Source organism: Ischnura elegans, chromosome 7 (genome assembly GCF_921293095.1).
Source record: "Ischnura elegans chromosome 7, ioIscEleg1.1, whole genome shotgun sequence".
Lineage (NCBI taxonomy): Eukaryota > Metazoa > Arthropoda > Insecta > Odonata > Coenagrionidae > Ischnura > Ischnura elegans.
This window is the reverse complement of record NC_060252.1, coordinates 115,763,416-115,779,393: the sequence shown is the minus strand read 5'-3', so window position 1 is coordinate 115,779,393 and position 15,978 is coordinate 115,763,416. Positions and strand designations below refer to the sequence as shown.

The 15,978-nt window shown below is 37.5% G+C and overlaps 1 protein-coding gene across 1 annotated transcript; it reads right to left on the bottom strand.

Annotated features, from left to right (window-relative positions):
• Positions 1-1,950: 1,950 nt before the first annotated feature.
• Positions 1,951-13,480, bottom strand: LOC124162330 (palmitoyl-protein thioesterase ABHD10, mitochondrial-like). The gene is made up of 6 exons (XM_046538835.1): positions 13,474-13,480; positions 13,141-13,227; positions 12,710-12,851; positions 12,491-12,610; positions 12,071-12,220; positions 1,951-2,754 (listed from the first exon to the last, which is right to left on the bottom strand). The coding sequence occupies exons 3-6, from the start codon at positions 12,719-12,721 to the stop codon at positions 2,581-2,583; spliced, it is 456 nt and encodes a 151-aa protein (XP_046394791.1). The 5' UTR covers positions 12,722-12,851; positions 13,141-13,227; positions 13,474-13,480; the 3' UTR covers positions 1,951-2,580.
• Positions 13,481-15,978: the final 2,498 nt, after the last annotated feature.

Here is a 15,978-nt window from a genome sequence, read left to right as displayed (position 1 = left end):
ATTTGTGTCAACTATTTTGTTGATTTTATCGTACTCTGTAGGTTCATTCTCAAATATCTCACTTTCCTCATGTTTGCTACCACCCGTAATCCCAGCCTTGGTGAAGCATTTCTCAAAAATTGAAGATATTAATTCCTTCCACGAAAGGCACAGCCTGTGCATGGTCTGAAGGATGTTCCATGAGCACTTTCAATGTCGTTTTCACTATTCACTCTCCATAAAAAATAAATCACTAGCTGTTTTCGATAATGCCTTTTGACCAAAGAATTAATTCCCTGGTCTAAGGGTAAAGTACACAACTTCTATATTTCTTAACATAATTCCTTCATCCTCTTATTTCACTGCCCGCATTTTTTATTTGTGCAGCCTAGATATACAGTTTCTTCTGTTTTTCCTCGGTTGTTTAAAATAGATGTCAGGGTGAATGATGGTATTCCAAAGGTCACTGCTACATCTTTCTTCTGCCTGCCCTCGTCGATGGCTCGGAAAATTCCTCGGAATGTGGTAATGTCAAGCAGCCGCCTTGTTTTATTTGTCGAATCCATCATCAGCTTATAATTAATTAAGTAATTTTCGTATGTTTTCATAATTTATGGCAAATAATTGAAAATACTCCTAATAATATATTTTAGAAAATTGATTTATCATTCTTATAACGTATGCCTTGTTAAAGATTATAAAAAATAAATAAACACGTGACTATTGCAAAAAATAAACAAGAAATTGAGCGTGATTTTGAAAATTTCGTCGAATTCCCTTTCTCTAAAATACAATGCTCGTAGAGTTCTGTAGAAAAACTCTGTCGAGGGCACAAAGAAATGTTAGGTTGGCAAAACGACATGATTTTCCAGTGAGAATGCTGGGCGAACTACTTCAGGTTGCGGCGGCGACGGTAAAAAATTTCATTGCCCTACCGCATATCAGCTAATTAGCTGTCTCCTTCACCTAACACTGTCGCGCATGGATTGATGTTCATTCAGTATTGCTAGAAATTGACATCCCGGACTCCCGATGGAAGAGTCAGATTTCGCGGCATAAATACGCAGGCAAGACATATGACTGTCGCCAAGCGCAATAACTTTTAAACTACGATCGTTACAGAAAGCATCGAAAAAATTACCAAGGCGGTAGTAAGAAAGTGCTACGCCGGGAAATATGGGAATTAAATAATTGCGAAACTGTATTTGATTTATTTCAAGCTGCGGAAAATTCATGAAATATTTTCATTTTAGAAGCGGAAGTAGCAATGCGGTCGAGTAATTCTGTCTCCATGGATGGAAGTGAAGTTAGTTGAAATACTTCCGTCAGTAAGTGATTATAGGCTGCGCTGGTCGCCTCTTTTATTAATAGAACATAGTATGTAGGCACTTACAAGAAAATAAAGCCATCAGTAAAAGAAAGCGAGTGCTATCGCGCGATTTTGAGCATGATTCGAGAGAAAGCAATGCATTCTGTCGTCATTTACTGTCACTTGAAATGATTAGGATAGTTCATTGCCTTTTTCTTATTTACTGTTAGGTATGCTCTCATATGGAACAAAATGGCACAAGCTAATGGTTAACGTGAAAATTACAGTATAGTAAAGGTGTAAAAGAAAAGAATAAGCATGAAACATTTATCGCTGAAAATGTCATTCCATGTTCGTTATCGCGGCTGCATTAATGGTCTTTAGTTGTCTCGGTATGAAATGCGGAGGTAGTTAGGCCGTCTGGGGGTGTCTCGTTGCTATGATATATAGAGGTTTTACGATATGAAGAGGTTCACTATAGAGAGGTTTGCCTATAAATTTACATGTAAATCTGACGGGACCAGAGGGTTGGTACGAGGTAAACTGTATAAAAAATGTATAGAGGTTTACGATGTAAAGAGGTTCACTACATAGAGGTTTTACTGTATCTTGTGGGTTATATGCAGAATTCTACATTTTTTAGTTTGAGCCATGCATACATCTGAAGTTAAGATGCTTTTTTATTTACTTTGTGCTCAACAAATGAAAGTGTAATAAGAGTATCTTAATGTGTTGATCACATTGTGTCTGTCATTGTACTGCATCATAAGCAATTACATATTTTAATTTAACATACGCTATTGTTTCTTCTTTTTGACTAGGATGAGAGGCGTATCTAGGATAAAGCCACCATTGAAGTTACGTGACAAAACATTGCATGTGTCATTCTTGTACCTATAAAATAACACGTACATCGTCTGACTTGAGTCTAATGGAATCACTATTCAAAGAATCAAGTTTTACTCACAAGGACAATTAATATTTCTCCTAGGAGTATTATACGTGAAAGGGATAAGTAATAGAATGAAAATATTGACATGTACACAAAAATATCTTTTACGAAGCATAGAAATTCATATTCATTGATGTAACACTTTAACTCACAAAATACTAATGATTTTTAAGAGAAGTATTTTCATCACTGAATATATTACCTCCGAAAGTTTTCCAAAAAAACCATTTCAAATTTTCTATAAATAACAATACAGACCAGCTGTAAGTTTTTAAACATGAATCATAAAGTACCAGTAGAAAATAAAAAAACTTCTCTTCTGCAAATCCTCGAGTGAGCATTACTTATTCAGAGGATATTTCTGAACCAATTCACCCAGTAGAGACGTCATCCATGCCAAATCACTGGGCTCTAACATATGATGTTTTCCCGACTTCCTCAAAAACAGATCAACATCCGTGCTTTCAAACTGGGGAAGAAGATCCAGGGACACTTTGTATGGTGCATCTCTATCCTGGAATCAAAATAATGGAACTTTTTGAAAAAAAATATTATTTGAAAAAATGCATAAACACTGAGGCCTAACCTACATTTAACCCTTGAAGAGAATTTGAAACATGGCCACCTATGGGGCAGGGGGCCTACTAATCCTTAGGGCCCACTATAAAAAGAAATACTGTGAAATATTTCTCTGAATAGTCTCCTCCTCCATTTACCCAAACTTTCAGCGAGGAAAATGATTGAGAGGCAGGAGTTCCGTTAGCAGTCTAATAGTCACAATTAACACAAAAATGAATGGGGAAATTCGTGATTTATTTGTCTCAGCCTTTTTGTCATTTAGTTTTTTGTATCCTCATTTGAATGCACATAGGTAATTTTTGCACAGATAGCTCCTTGGATAAAAAGGAAGTACAGTGAAACCTAACTTTAGTGGAATCTCTCAGTTGTTTATTTATAGTAATAATCATAAAAAGCGATTGCAGTAAAATAAGCATATAATTGGTCATTTATGTCTGTTTTTCCTTATTTACCTGCACAATACATACAATTCTATACTTTGCCAATAGCTCTATGTAAGAAATTACATAAGCCAGTGTTACTGATGAAATCCGCAGTCTATCTACCAACCTCAAACATTACGCCTTTCTTGTCCGGGCATCAAAAGATGACTCACTTCTGAATGAGTGTAAATCATTAAAATCCTATTATCGCAAAGCTTTAATTGCTGCAAAGCATTCTTTTAATGACAGAAGGATTATGAATGCCAGTAACAAATCCAAAGAAGTCTGGAAGATTATTAACTCATCCAAGGGCAGCTCCCCTACCCTTTCAGTATCTCAAATTGTTGATCCAGCAGGCGTTCCCTTCTCCAGTTCTCATTCCTTGGCCTGTTTCATTAATGACCATTTCACGAATCTCACTCTCCACCCAAAACTGTCTGATAATTACAATTTCTTCGGTTTTCCTCCTGCTACAAAGTCACTCTTCTTATCACCTTGTACTGAAACTGAATTAAGACTTTCTCTTCACAACCTTGGTTCCAAAAACAGCTCTGGCTTTGATGAAATTCCTAATTGGATTCTAAATGAATGTTTTGATGCTTTCAAAGTCCCTCTTCTCCACTTGATTAATGATTCTTTGCATCTGGGAATTTTTCCAAGTCCCCTTAAAATCTCCAAAGTAATTCCTCTCTACAAGAAAAAAGGAAATCCTCAGGATATTAATTCTTATCGCCCAATTATCATTCAAAATCAGTTCTCTAAGTTGTTTGAAAAGATATTTTACAAACGTTTAATTACATTTCTAGAATCAACAAACCTTTTATCCAGTAGTCAACATGGCTATCGCCAGCACAGATCTACTACCTCAGCCACTGCTGATGTAATCGACAATATTCTTTCTTCCCTTGATAAAGAATTATCACCAATTGGTTTGATGTTTGATTTCCGTAAAGCATTTGACAATGTCAACCATGATCTGCTATTATGTAAACTTAATCACCTTGGCGTGAGAGGAATTTCTAACCAGTGGGTCAAATCGTATCTTCAGGACAGGCTTCAGTCTGTAGTAGTGTCCCATCATGGTGACATGTCCCATCATGGCAGATCGGAATTGAACAAGGTTTCTTGTGGTATACCCCAGGGATCTATCCTTGGCCCAATTCTTTTTGTTGCTTATATCAATGACCTCCCCAGTAGGCTAGCTATAGTAGAAGGAGCTACACCAGTCCTTTATGCGGATGATACAAATATCATAGTGTCTGCCTGTAACCTTGACCGCGCCATTTCCAATGGTAAGCTTATTTCTAATCACTTATCTGAATGGTGCTCTCAGAACCAACTAACCCTGAACATCAGCAAGTCTCAGGTTGTTAATGTTGGTTACTAAAGGAATCCCTGCAATAACGTTTCAATTGATGTTAATGGCTCAGTCATACCCCAAGTTAGCAATGTAAAGTTTCTCGGAACTCACCTCGATTCGGGCTTGAGTTGGGAAACACATGTTAATCACTTGTTGAGTAAATTAAGTTCTACTTGCTACTTAATTAGGTTCATAAGAGATACTGTTTCACCTAATGTACTCATTACTTTGTACTATGGGGAATTCTATTCCAATGTACTATTCAGTATCCTTTTCTGGGGCACTTCCCATCATGCAACAAATATTTTTAAAATACAAAAAAGAGCTGTTCGTCTAATGGCTAAAGAGCCCTACAATGCCCCATGCCGACCTATTTTTAGAAAACTAAATATTCTCCCTATTCCTTGTATCTATATTCTATCTGCTGTTATCTACATCCATAGAAACCTGTCATCTTTTTCTAAAAATCGAGACTTTCACCATCATTTCACAAGAAGCCATAATGACTTGCATGTAGATTATGCCCGGACCACAAAATGTTTACATGGATTGAGAAGGATGGGAATTCTACTACACAATCATCTACCATTATCTTTTAAATCGCTGAATGACAAATCTTTTAAAAGACAAGTGAAAGATCTTCCGCTTAATAAGCTGTATTACAATGTCAATGAGTTTTTAGCTGATCCCTTGTAATGTTTACTTTGATTTAATGTTAATTATTGTTTGTTTGGTGTTGGAATGCTGTCCGCTTTGTAAATAGTTTCTACTATTATTATTCTTGACGTGCCTTATATTGTGTACAAACCTTGTAACTCAATCACTGGGCAAATAAATATATTATTATTATTATTATTACCTTAAATGTAACATAATTATTTCCATTTATGCCCTTATTTCAAGAAATAGACCTTGGAAATGCATACTAACCCTTGCAGTTTTCTCCTTTTACGCACAATGTTTTAGACAAGAGAGCCCTATAAACATTCTGGTTTCATCCCCGTTGCAGATATCATATTGTTGATAGTCTTTAATTTTTACATTAACCATGCATTTCCACTCCTCTACGGTTTCCATATCCACTTCGTTTGACCGGCAAACAACACTGCTGCTGTCTAGCTCTTTAAGCTCTCTGGCTATCCATTGCCTTAAAATCCATTTTTCCTCAAGAAATTGCAAACTCCTTTGCCTTTCATTGCACCATTAGACCTGACAATGGAATACTTCTCGATCTTGCTCGCACAAACCATTCCCACACTAATTTGTTTAATTCTTCATACTTACAGAGAGGTGCTTTCCTCTTTGAATGTAAACTAAGGCCTAAAATAATAGACAGAAACAATAATGATTTTATGGTGAGTCACTTTGCAAACTATTGTGATACGGGATATGAAGAAATATGTTTCTTAGGACTCTTTCAAAGTCTTTCTTAATTTTGTCTATACAGTTGAGGACCTCAAATCCAGAAATCCGGAGCGGCTCACGGCTTACTTTGCTACATAAGCATCTATGTACGTGTATGTGTCGTGAGTGACAGCATGTACACCCTTTGCTATGTAAAAATACGAGTGATGAATCAAGTCATCAGCTTCCCTCTCCTTGATTATATGACTTAGAGAAATGGAGAATTCACCTGTCCTACTTTAAATCAAAGAGGAGTTATTAAAAATGGGAAATATCTTTGGGAAGGCCCTCAAAAGACCAGAAATCCAGAAAAACAGTAATCCAGAAACCCTTTGGTCCCACGCTTTCTGGATTTGAGGTCCTCAACTGTATTCTTAATTGCTTAGTAAATTTTCATCTTTCCACAATTAAACTTCTCTTGTATCTGCTTCATGGAAAGCTTTTCTCCTTCAAAGCACTCTATCAAGTCCAGTTTATTTTTCAGCGTTAATACATTTCGTGGCATGACAGAAATCAATCAGCAGTTCCCCTTATTCTTAGCGTTCTGTGTTGCAGTCTTACCCTGTCAGCAGCAAGTATGAGAATACATAATTCCTTCTCATTCGGTTGCAAGCAAGGCAGCACAAAATGTTTGCATACGCAGAGAGAGGAGAGGGTTCTACGATGAGTTGGATGAGAGATAAGTGCGCCAGCATTGGTTGGTGCAATGGTTAAGAAAGATAGGGAGAGGGAGAGTTGTTGAGCATTTGATACAATGTACCTGAAACGGAACTCAATGAGGGTCGTAAGGCACTGCATGAGGGTTAACGCTACATTTAAGGAGACGTGGAAGTGTTTTGCTCAAGATAGACGCCATATTGTCCTGAGTCCCTCCCGCAACGTGATGTCAAGTCAATAATGACGTAGACCATACTGAACGAATGACACCTTTGTCTGGTACTGTATTAAGGATTGTTTTTAAGGGAGAGGGCTTTTTTAAAACATTTTAGGATTTTATTTCCTTACAGTAAAAATTGTCTATGGAATTGTTTTCTGCAATTCCGATTAACCCAGATACACGTGTCCGGGAATCGATTAAGTTTCTGTGTTCGACAGTTTCCGTTAAACAGAGGGCACCAATACACGTAAAACCCTATTGCGACTGCCAAGACCAACAATATTTTCCGGATGAGACAGGTTAACTCCGCTTAACTAAGGTTCCACTGAAGGTAGGTTTCACTGTATTGCCCAAAAGAAAGAGTTGGGATAAATGAGTAGAGGTAATTTTCTTCAATATTGCACGCTAAAGTGTACACTGAAAAGAGGTTACTCTATGCACACTGACAATTTTAAGATAATAACATAATACCAAAGAGGATTCACAACTCGTGTTATCCGAGTGTCTTGAGAAGATTAAATTACAAAATCAATGAAATAAAACTTGATTCTCCTGTGTTATAAAAACTCACACTATTTTATGAAGAGAACTCACTAATTATAACTTCCTCACGTCACAGGTTTTTAATATGTAATTAACTACAAAAAAAACACGACTTGTTAATCAGGGATGATGCATCCTCTCATATTTGCCCAATAGGGTGGTTTCCTATTATTTTTTTATTGCCTAAATCGAAAGATTATTACTCCTGGAGTACGTATTTCGCGCTTTTAGATTTTTAAATGACGATATCTATTTTTCGCGATTAAATGAAAAGTGAAAAATTTCAAGCGCGCAAAAATGCGACGCGTAAGTAGGAAAGTCCGTGCGCCGCATTTCTGGTTCCCCCTCTCTCCTTGTGAAGTGACCTTGATCGAGGCTCTGAGCGCTGATAGGACGCAGGATGCTAGCGGATAGCTGAGTACCTTCCTGTCTGGTAGCGCATGGCTTAAAAAAGGTTTATTAATACCTTATCAAGCGAAGAAAACTTTCCGACCTTAGCCAGTTTTAATAGGTGATTATTAAGACATGTTTCCCTGAGCTCTGTGCCTCATGCATGCATTGGTAACCTCAGACGATGTATAACTCCTATCCTCTCGTATAGAAACTAGGTCCCTGTGACGTCACGCGGAGCGGAATCGCATGGGCGCCAATCTGGCCTTTTTCAAATGAGGATAAAATTTGACCCTTGCCATTCGTCTAAACTGGTATTTCAAAAACCAAATAATTTGTGTATTATGAATACACTAATGGTGGGCAACGAATCGCAATCAATGCCTATCGTTTTCTTTGATGAAGGAAACTACCCTATTCATTAAAAATACCAATTAAATGGTAAAAATCATGTAATTATCCAGCAGATCTAATAAGAACACCGAACGGCCATGGACCAGGGGTAGGAACCACAGCTCTTATCACATACATTTATTTATTTATTTATTTAAGGAGTTGCTCACACACAGCATTTCTGCATTTATGCAGTAACAAACATAAAATTTTAACATAAAAAATTTGAACAGAGAGCAGTGGCATAAGATAGTAAAGAACAAAATAGACGGCACGAGGAAAGGGAGGTTTATTTATTAGCCGAGGAATGGGACATGGCGAGTAAGACAAAGTGAGTTTAAGGGCAGAAAAAATGGGTCAATATTGTCTGGTAATGAATTGAGCAAAGAGCAAAGGCGGTGTTGGAGTGAGCGTTTAACGAGGGATAGTCTAGGGATAGGCGTATGGAGTAAGGAATGTGTCCGAGTGGGTCGGCAAGGCACTCTGAAATTAATGGATGAAAGCAAATCAGGACAATCAATGTGAGAATTTAGAACATTGTGAATGAGTTTTAAGTCTGTTTTAATCCTTTGTTGGGAGAGATCAGTCATTAATAGGGAAGATAAGAGTAAAAAACAATTTAACAATTTTAACAACAAACAAGTTTTAAACAATTAAGCCATGGTAAGCCAACAATGAGGTAATTGGGTTAACAAAATTGGAATAAAATCGAGGGATCCTGATTCAAGTCCTCAAGGCGGACAATCTTTCCCACAGAACTACTGTACCTTAGGGCCAGGGAAACTGCCATGGTTCCCATTTTTTCAGTTTCCCCAAAACAGTGTGGGATTGTTTAAACAAATAAGTAGTTAGCATATGATCATTTTTATTAAAAACATTTTTTTGTGCAACCAACATTGCGTTATCTCTCAATAATGTGGGGTCTTCAAATGGTGATGGTTGCCTTTTATCAGACATAGTAGACCCACCTCACAAAAATAAAGTTCTGGCTGCAGGCCTATTTACAGTTTCATTGCACCGGAGAACAGCCATTTTGTTGTCTAGGATCTGAGACTTGTTTTTGACTACCTTTTGGCCTCTGAATGAGAAATAACCTCAAGTTTTATCAATCATGTCAACTTTTTAAACAACAGGATAAAGTCTTTTTTGTCAAAACAAAATTTGCATATGAATTGTTTTCCATACACTCTGGAAGGGCCATGAAATCTCCGGTAAACCCCTCCCCTCATTTCAAAATCCTGGCTACACCACTGATGACAACATACTACAAAATATGTGTTAAATGTAGAAAAAAATGAACTCGGGGATAAGGGCCTATGACTGACCCAGTTACATTAAAACAAATGGAAACCATAAACCTTCATCGCTCATCAGAAGAGTCAAACACATTCATAGCCCCAGAAATTGCCTTAGATGCATTAAATGATAGTTTGGTATCTCTTGGTGAGTCCAAAGTGAATAACAACAGACTGGGAGAGAAAACATATACGTATACAGAAGAAGTTTGAGAAAGTGTCTGTGATATTTCCAAGTACATACATAAATAGGTATATAATGTGGACAAAAATACATAAGAAAAGCAAAGCAAATAGCCAAAGAATGTGGTATCTAAGCAACTCCCAATCCATGACCTACACTTTCCTTAAGCGAACAGCATTGCAGAATTCTCATATAGCAGGGTTTGTTGCATGTTTGTACGAAGGTCACTGATGGCTTGGATGTGTTTTAAAAGTTAATGGAGATACCAATGAGGTTTAAATTAGCTTACTACATGCTCATGGGCCTTCACTTTTGTATGCATACCCTGAGAAACCTGACATCTTAACTGTAGACATTCTTACGTAGGTTGATGTGAGAACAGCAACAGGGCGAACTTATTCATGGTGAAATAAAAACGCAGTACTATTCCTCCAAAAATATAAGGTTGTGGAATAGTACTGCGTTTTTATTTCACCATGAATATTTCATCGTTCCACCAAGTAACGCCTAAATCTGTTGATTTTAGGGCGAACTTATTTTCTTTCACCGAAAGATGTACAAAGAGTGTCATATGCTGCTTCCCACTACTGAGGCAAAATAAATCTAGATGATTTGTTGGTCATATTTGTGTCCGCAAATCCGAATCCATCTACCATGCCTTACAAACATATTTTCAGCTAGGAGCCCTAAATCAAGTTTTGCATCATAAGGTAGTTTCCTTCATCAAAAGAAAACGAAAGGCATTGATTGCAATTCATTACCCACCATTAATGAATCCATAATATGCTAATTATTTGGTTTTAGAAATCCCAGTTTAGACGAATTTTAATGATAAATTTTAACCTCATTTGAAAAAGGCCCGATTGGCACCCATGCGATGCCACTCCACGTGACATCACGTGGACCTAGATTCTACACGAGTAGATAGGAGTTTTACATCGTCTGAGATTACCACTCCATGCATGAGGCACAGAGCTCAGGGAAACATCTATTAATAATCACCTATTAAAACTGCCTAAGGTCAGAAAGTTTTCTTCATTGTATATGGTATTAATAATCCTTATTTAAGCCATGTGCTACCTGCTAGCAGGGTACTACGCTACCGCCATGCTCGTAAGCAGGCAGCCTGCATCGTAGCACCTTAAGATAGGCAAAAACAGGAGAAATACCAGACAATTCGAAGATACAAGCATGATGGAGTGGAATTTTTTCCCATTGAAACAAACAAATTCAAGACAGGAAATTTTTCAGTTCATGGGGATATAAATAAAAACTAAACACTGCTAACATTGTAAAAAGAAAAAAACTCTATCTAGCCCTGGAGCATCTGTACTCCAACCCTCCACTTTTTGATTTCAGAATGCCTGCCATCCAACAATGAATGGTTTACCGATGCGTGTGAATTTACAACAAAATATTAGTGTCATAGTACCCAGTGTGTCAACATTGAATCTCCCTATTGAGTAAATTTCAGACTACACACCTGCGCCTACACGTCTATAGTATCTCCAGCACAACTAGACCAATATGCACCTGCTGATGGTCTCCTATAGCGTCAGTCGCCCGGCAATAGTTGCATAAGGTTTATGTCAGCCAATTGGAGAGCAATGATGCCTCCTGTGACCAAAGCTTAATCAAGCAGTGTGTGGTCACAATTACTCAAGGAATAGTGAAAGAACTTGATGTGGTGGAAGAAAAGTAACTACAGTTTTCAAATCAGCACCTATTTTTACCGTATCAATAAGACAACTCAAAAATTGAAGTCAACAGAAAATAAGTTAAAAATTGTTCCCCAATGCTATCTGTTCAAATTAAAGTTCGGTTTGAATGTGAGTGGGTACACCACAAGCGCAGGAGTACCATATTTTTGGAATAAACAAGTCACAGCCTTTCCTTGGGTCTATCACTTTGATGTTTCATGTTTGGGATATCCAAAGGCTTCACTCAAGACTTAAAATCAGGACCTTTCAGTCACGAGCCACATGCTCTACCAACACACAGAGGTGACACAACATACACTACTTATGGACATTCACTGCTCTCACTCCTAGGAGGTTTTCTACAATCCGAGAACTACTAATTCGTATCTCTTATTTGTTAGGCTAACCTTTTTTTACCTGTCTCTGGACTTTAGTGGCAACAATTCAATTAACAAATGAAAAAAAAAACAAATTGCGTGAATGCGAAGCAACATCACCAATAAACAAACACATACGAATAAACCCATTTATTCAAAATTTTTTGAATTTTTGAATCACTAGTGTAAATTATTTATAAGTACTACACCCTTGTACTGAAACAATTGGTAATGAAAATTCTGTGGATTGAAGCACGTAGGTATTTCATTATACAGTTACAACCAAGGAAGTTAAAGAGATCCTACCAGCATTCCGTGTAGTATTCTTATGGGAACTTTGATTGGAATTTTCTCCTTCATATTGATATGATGCTTGACAGATTCAACAGCAAAGTCTTTCCTCAAAAAAAGGTCTTTGAAGTAGACAATCTTCCCATCATCTAGGTCCTTCTTTTGCTAAAAATGAACAATACAACACTTCATGTAATTCATATCAGTAAAATCAAACATCTGAAGTGAAAAAAGGGTGAGGTAAAATAGGCAAAGCTATGAAATGGGTAACAGTTAGGGCTGGAATGCAATGTGAGAGAGGGTGCATTTTTTCAATGCCACTTCCCCACTTGTGCTGAGCTCAGCTCAGCTATTTGCAATATTGTCTTACGTTACAATTGTTATCATTCCACTTTCAGACTAAAGGTAAAATAAAAATTTGAATAAAACAATAACCTCGGGAGGAAGCTTCTCATAAAAAATTCCGAAGTAGTACTGGAGGAAATTGAAACCTGGAGCCACGTATAAAATTGAGTGCAGCCTCTCTGGTATCTCAATCGCAACCTTGGAGGAGATCTGAAAAAGTATGATTCCAATAGACCTACTACGATTGCACGATGAAAACTTATTTTAAACAGACGAACAGCGAAAAAACCTCAGAATTGAACCACTAACCCAGCCCCCCATACTGAAGGCCACAAATATTACAGGGGTTTTACAAAGCTGGTTCACGACATGTCGAAGATCTTCGATCCACTGTCCGAAGGAAACCTTTTCTATGCTACCTGGTGATTCCCCGATTCCTTCGAAGTCGAACCTGGCATAATCCATTCAAAAATATTACTTAACGCATACAATTCTACCTTAAAACACAGACAACTGCACCGACCTAATGAAGGTTAGTTGTGATGATTCACAGAACTTATTCAGCCAGACGGCCTTGGTTTCATCCATCGTGTTCAACATACCAGGGACGTACACAACTGTAGGTTTTTTATGATCCCCAACGGTCAACTTATACGCGACTTGCCTACCATCACCAATATTTAAGAGCTCCGTCGGAACGGAGGACACACATCTTCTATTCAGACTAAATACCTCATTACCAATTTGTAACCACGAATGTCTTCTCTTCACACAATCTCTCCTCCAAAAGGCACTGGCGACAGTCGTTTGCGTAGAAAACGTACCTCCTGACGTAGAGCAAAAAGGATTAGCTATAGGTACATTCCCGAACTTTAGATTAGTTACAACCTTGCCGAATAAATATTTCGGACAGGAGAATATAGCAAACGCAAAATTTACTGATCTATTCATTTCAAAAAATTACGGGTAAGCCACAATTATACCGTGCCTATGCCTATGTAATACAATCTCTTGATAACAGGTTGAGCTAACTAAATCGGGATTATTAATTCAGAATGTCACGATTGACTCACTTCGAAACAAATGTATGACTACTACACAATTGGAAACATAGTTTACAGATTCCTCATAGACGTAATCGTTACAGTGAAAGACGAAAGAAAATAAAAAAATAAAACTTAAAAACTCCTTCAACACGGACACAAGCGACCCAATGACCCAACAAAAACGCACTTCAAAATGAACTTGTCCAAGGAGATCGAGCGAGATAATCGATGTAATTCATGTAATTAAATTGACGAAATTTGTTCCTCAAATGTCAAAGAAGTTCCAAAGGTGGCCGCTACCAGCCGCTACCTTCGCATCCGCCAAGGAGGACTTCACCCGCCAAGCTTCACCGGAGGACCCTGTTCACATGCATTCTTCAAGTTAGGCAGGCAACTTATGTAGTGTAATTTGTGACAAGAATAGAAATTTTTGTATGGCTGCATTTGCAAGGAAACTACGTGCAGTGAACTTTCATTGTACCTCTAGTACAAGTGAACAAAATTTGTGTCCTTAGTGTACCCCTTAGTGAATTGATTGCACATAGACGATGAAGTAAAGAGTGAAGTGTGTTGTGAATGTAACATCTTCGACGAAATTATTTCGCACGTATATAATTTAGGCTACGAATCAACTGTATACATTACGATGAAAGGTATCTAACTATGTATTGCGAAGGGGATACGTTTCATATTTGAACTAGTCTTACTTTAGGGATACATCGAACGCCTGTTAATTTTCATTCGTTTGTTCGCTTCTAAGTTCTGTTTGATTTTATTACGTATTGCATCTATTTCCAATTCCCGTTGTGAGATGTGAGGTTTTGGCAATGTTTACATTTCACGCATTTCGTTGTGTTGTTGTTTGTTTTTGTTTTGGTCATGTTACGGTGAGAGTGATAGTGAAATTCGAAGTTTGTTGGTGTTACAATAACTGGTTTAGCAATTTGTTTCAACCTATTCATTTAATTGTCTTCGCAATGTTAATGTGAAATAACGTAATCTGATTCTAAGTCGTTAGTGATGAGTAGGAAGTGAGGTGTAAAGAATCCTTTCGAACTTCAAGGAGTGCAAATTCTTTTAGTGTGTGCAAAGTGATTGGAAAACCGATTATCATGTTTTATTAGTGTTACATAATGGTGTTTTATATTTATTGTGAGCCAAGATATTTATTGAAACAGTTGATTCCGAATATAATGATTATAAGTATTAAAAAGATAGAAATGTGTGCGTTGTAGTGCTGTATGTGATATGATGAGCAATAAATATGTACAAGTAAGGGTAATTTTGCTTTGTTTTCTCTATATATACCTCTAGTAAACCATTTTCCCCATGTTTTCGCTATTCTACGCTGTCAGTCTTTGAAATTTTTAAAAGTAGCGAGGCAGGTTGTTGTGTTTCCTAAACTATAACATTTTGGGAGATTGTAACATACATATGTTACTAATTGCTGGCACGTATGTATTTGCAAGAATAAATATGTACCATTCACACATTTATCTTAACGTTATTTTCTTTACGATTCTTTTCTGCATAGTAAAGTTTTTCAATTTTCTTTTTCCACTCCCACATTGTGTATTTCAGCTTTTCGAGGATAAATGCATGTAATACTGACGTTGATAGTTATGTTTTTCCATACTCATCATGCATTCACCAATGAAAGTAAGCATCCGAAGTGCAAAAAAATATGCCATATATATCATCAATGAATACAGCGGCCGTTTGTATACAAGATTACCTACATCTAAAACATAAAAATGCTTTGGTGTTACGCATTATTCTCTCCTTTTTCAATGGTATAATATACTCTTTTGTGTGTACTAATGAACAAATATATCTGCGATGGATTTAAATCGATTTATCCACTATCAATTATAATTTCGATGCATCAATTTCTTTTATTTGAAAGTTTAACTTTAATGATGAACGAGTAGCCCTTATTACAGGTGAGAATCGTTTGATTTCCCTCTCGTTTTTTTATTTGAAACAAAGCTTTTCTATTGGTTCTTCACGGTATCGCCGGCTTCGGATTCAATATTTTTCATACCTACCTGCCGTTCCTGTCCGATACCGAGAATTAGAGTTTTCTCCGGTAGCGGCCAGGAACTGATGTTCTCTCCGCCAAGTTACGGACTACAGTCGGGAGAAAACTACGGGAGAGTACAGAGTCTCCGGAGAAAGGAGAATTCAAGTTACGGACTTAGGCCCCAGGCAAAGAAATGAGCGCTAAATACAAAATATGATGTTACACGCCGCCTGGCGTTGCTCAGGAAGGATTGTTCCCAGAGAAGCGGGAAACTTGGAGTATGGAATTCGTGGTTATACATTGCAGGATTTTTTTGGTAATGGAACAATGCAGGTATGAGATGGTATACATATATAACAGCGCCAGATAATAGAAATACTTCTCGTAAATGCCATCCACATTCGGCTGGGCATCGTGCATTAAGTCACCAGCCAATCCTTCCCCTTTTCCCCTCACCTCCGCCCTCCCCTCCAACTCCCCCTCCTCGCAGAGGACCACATCTACTGGAG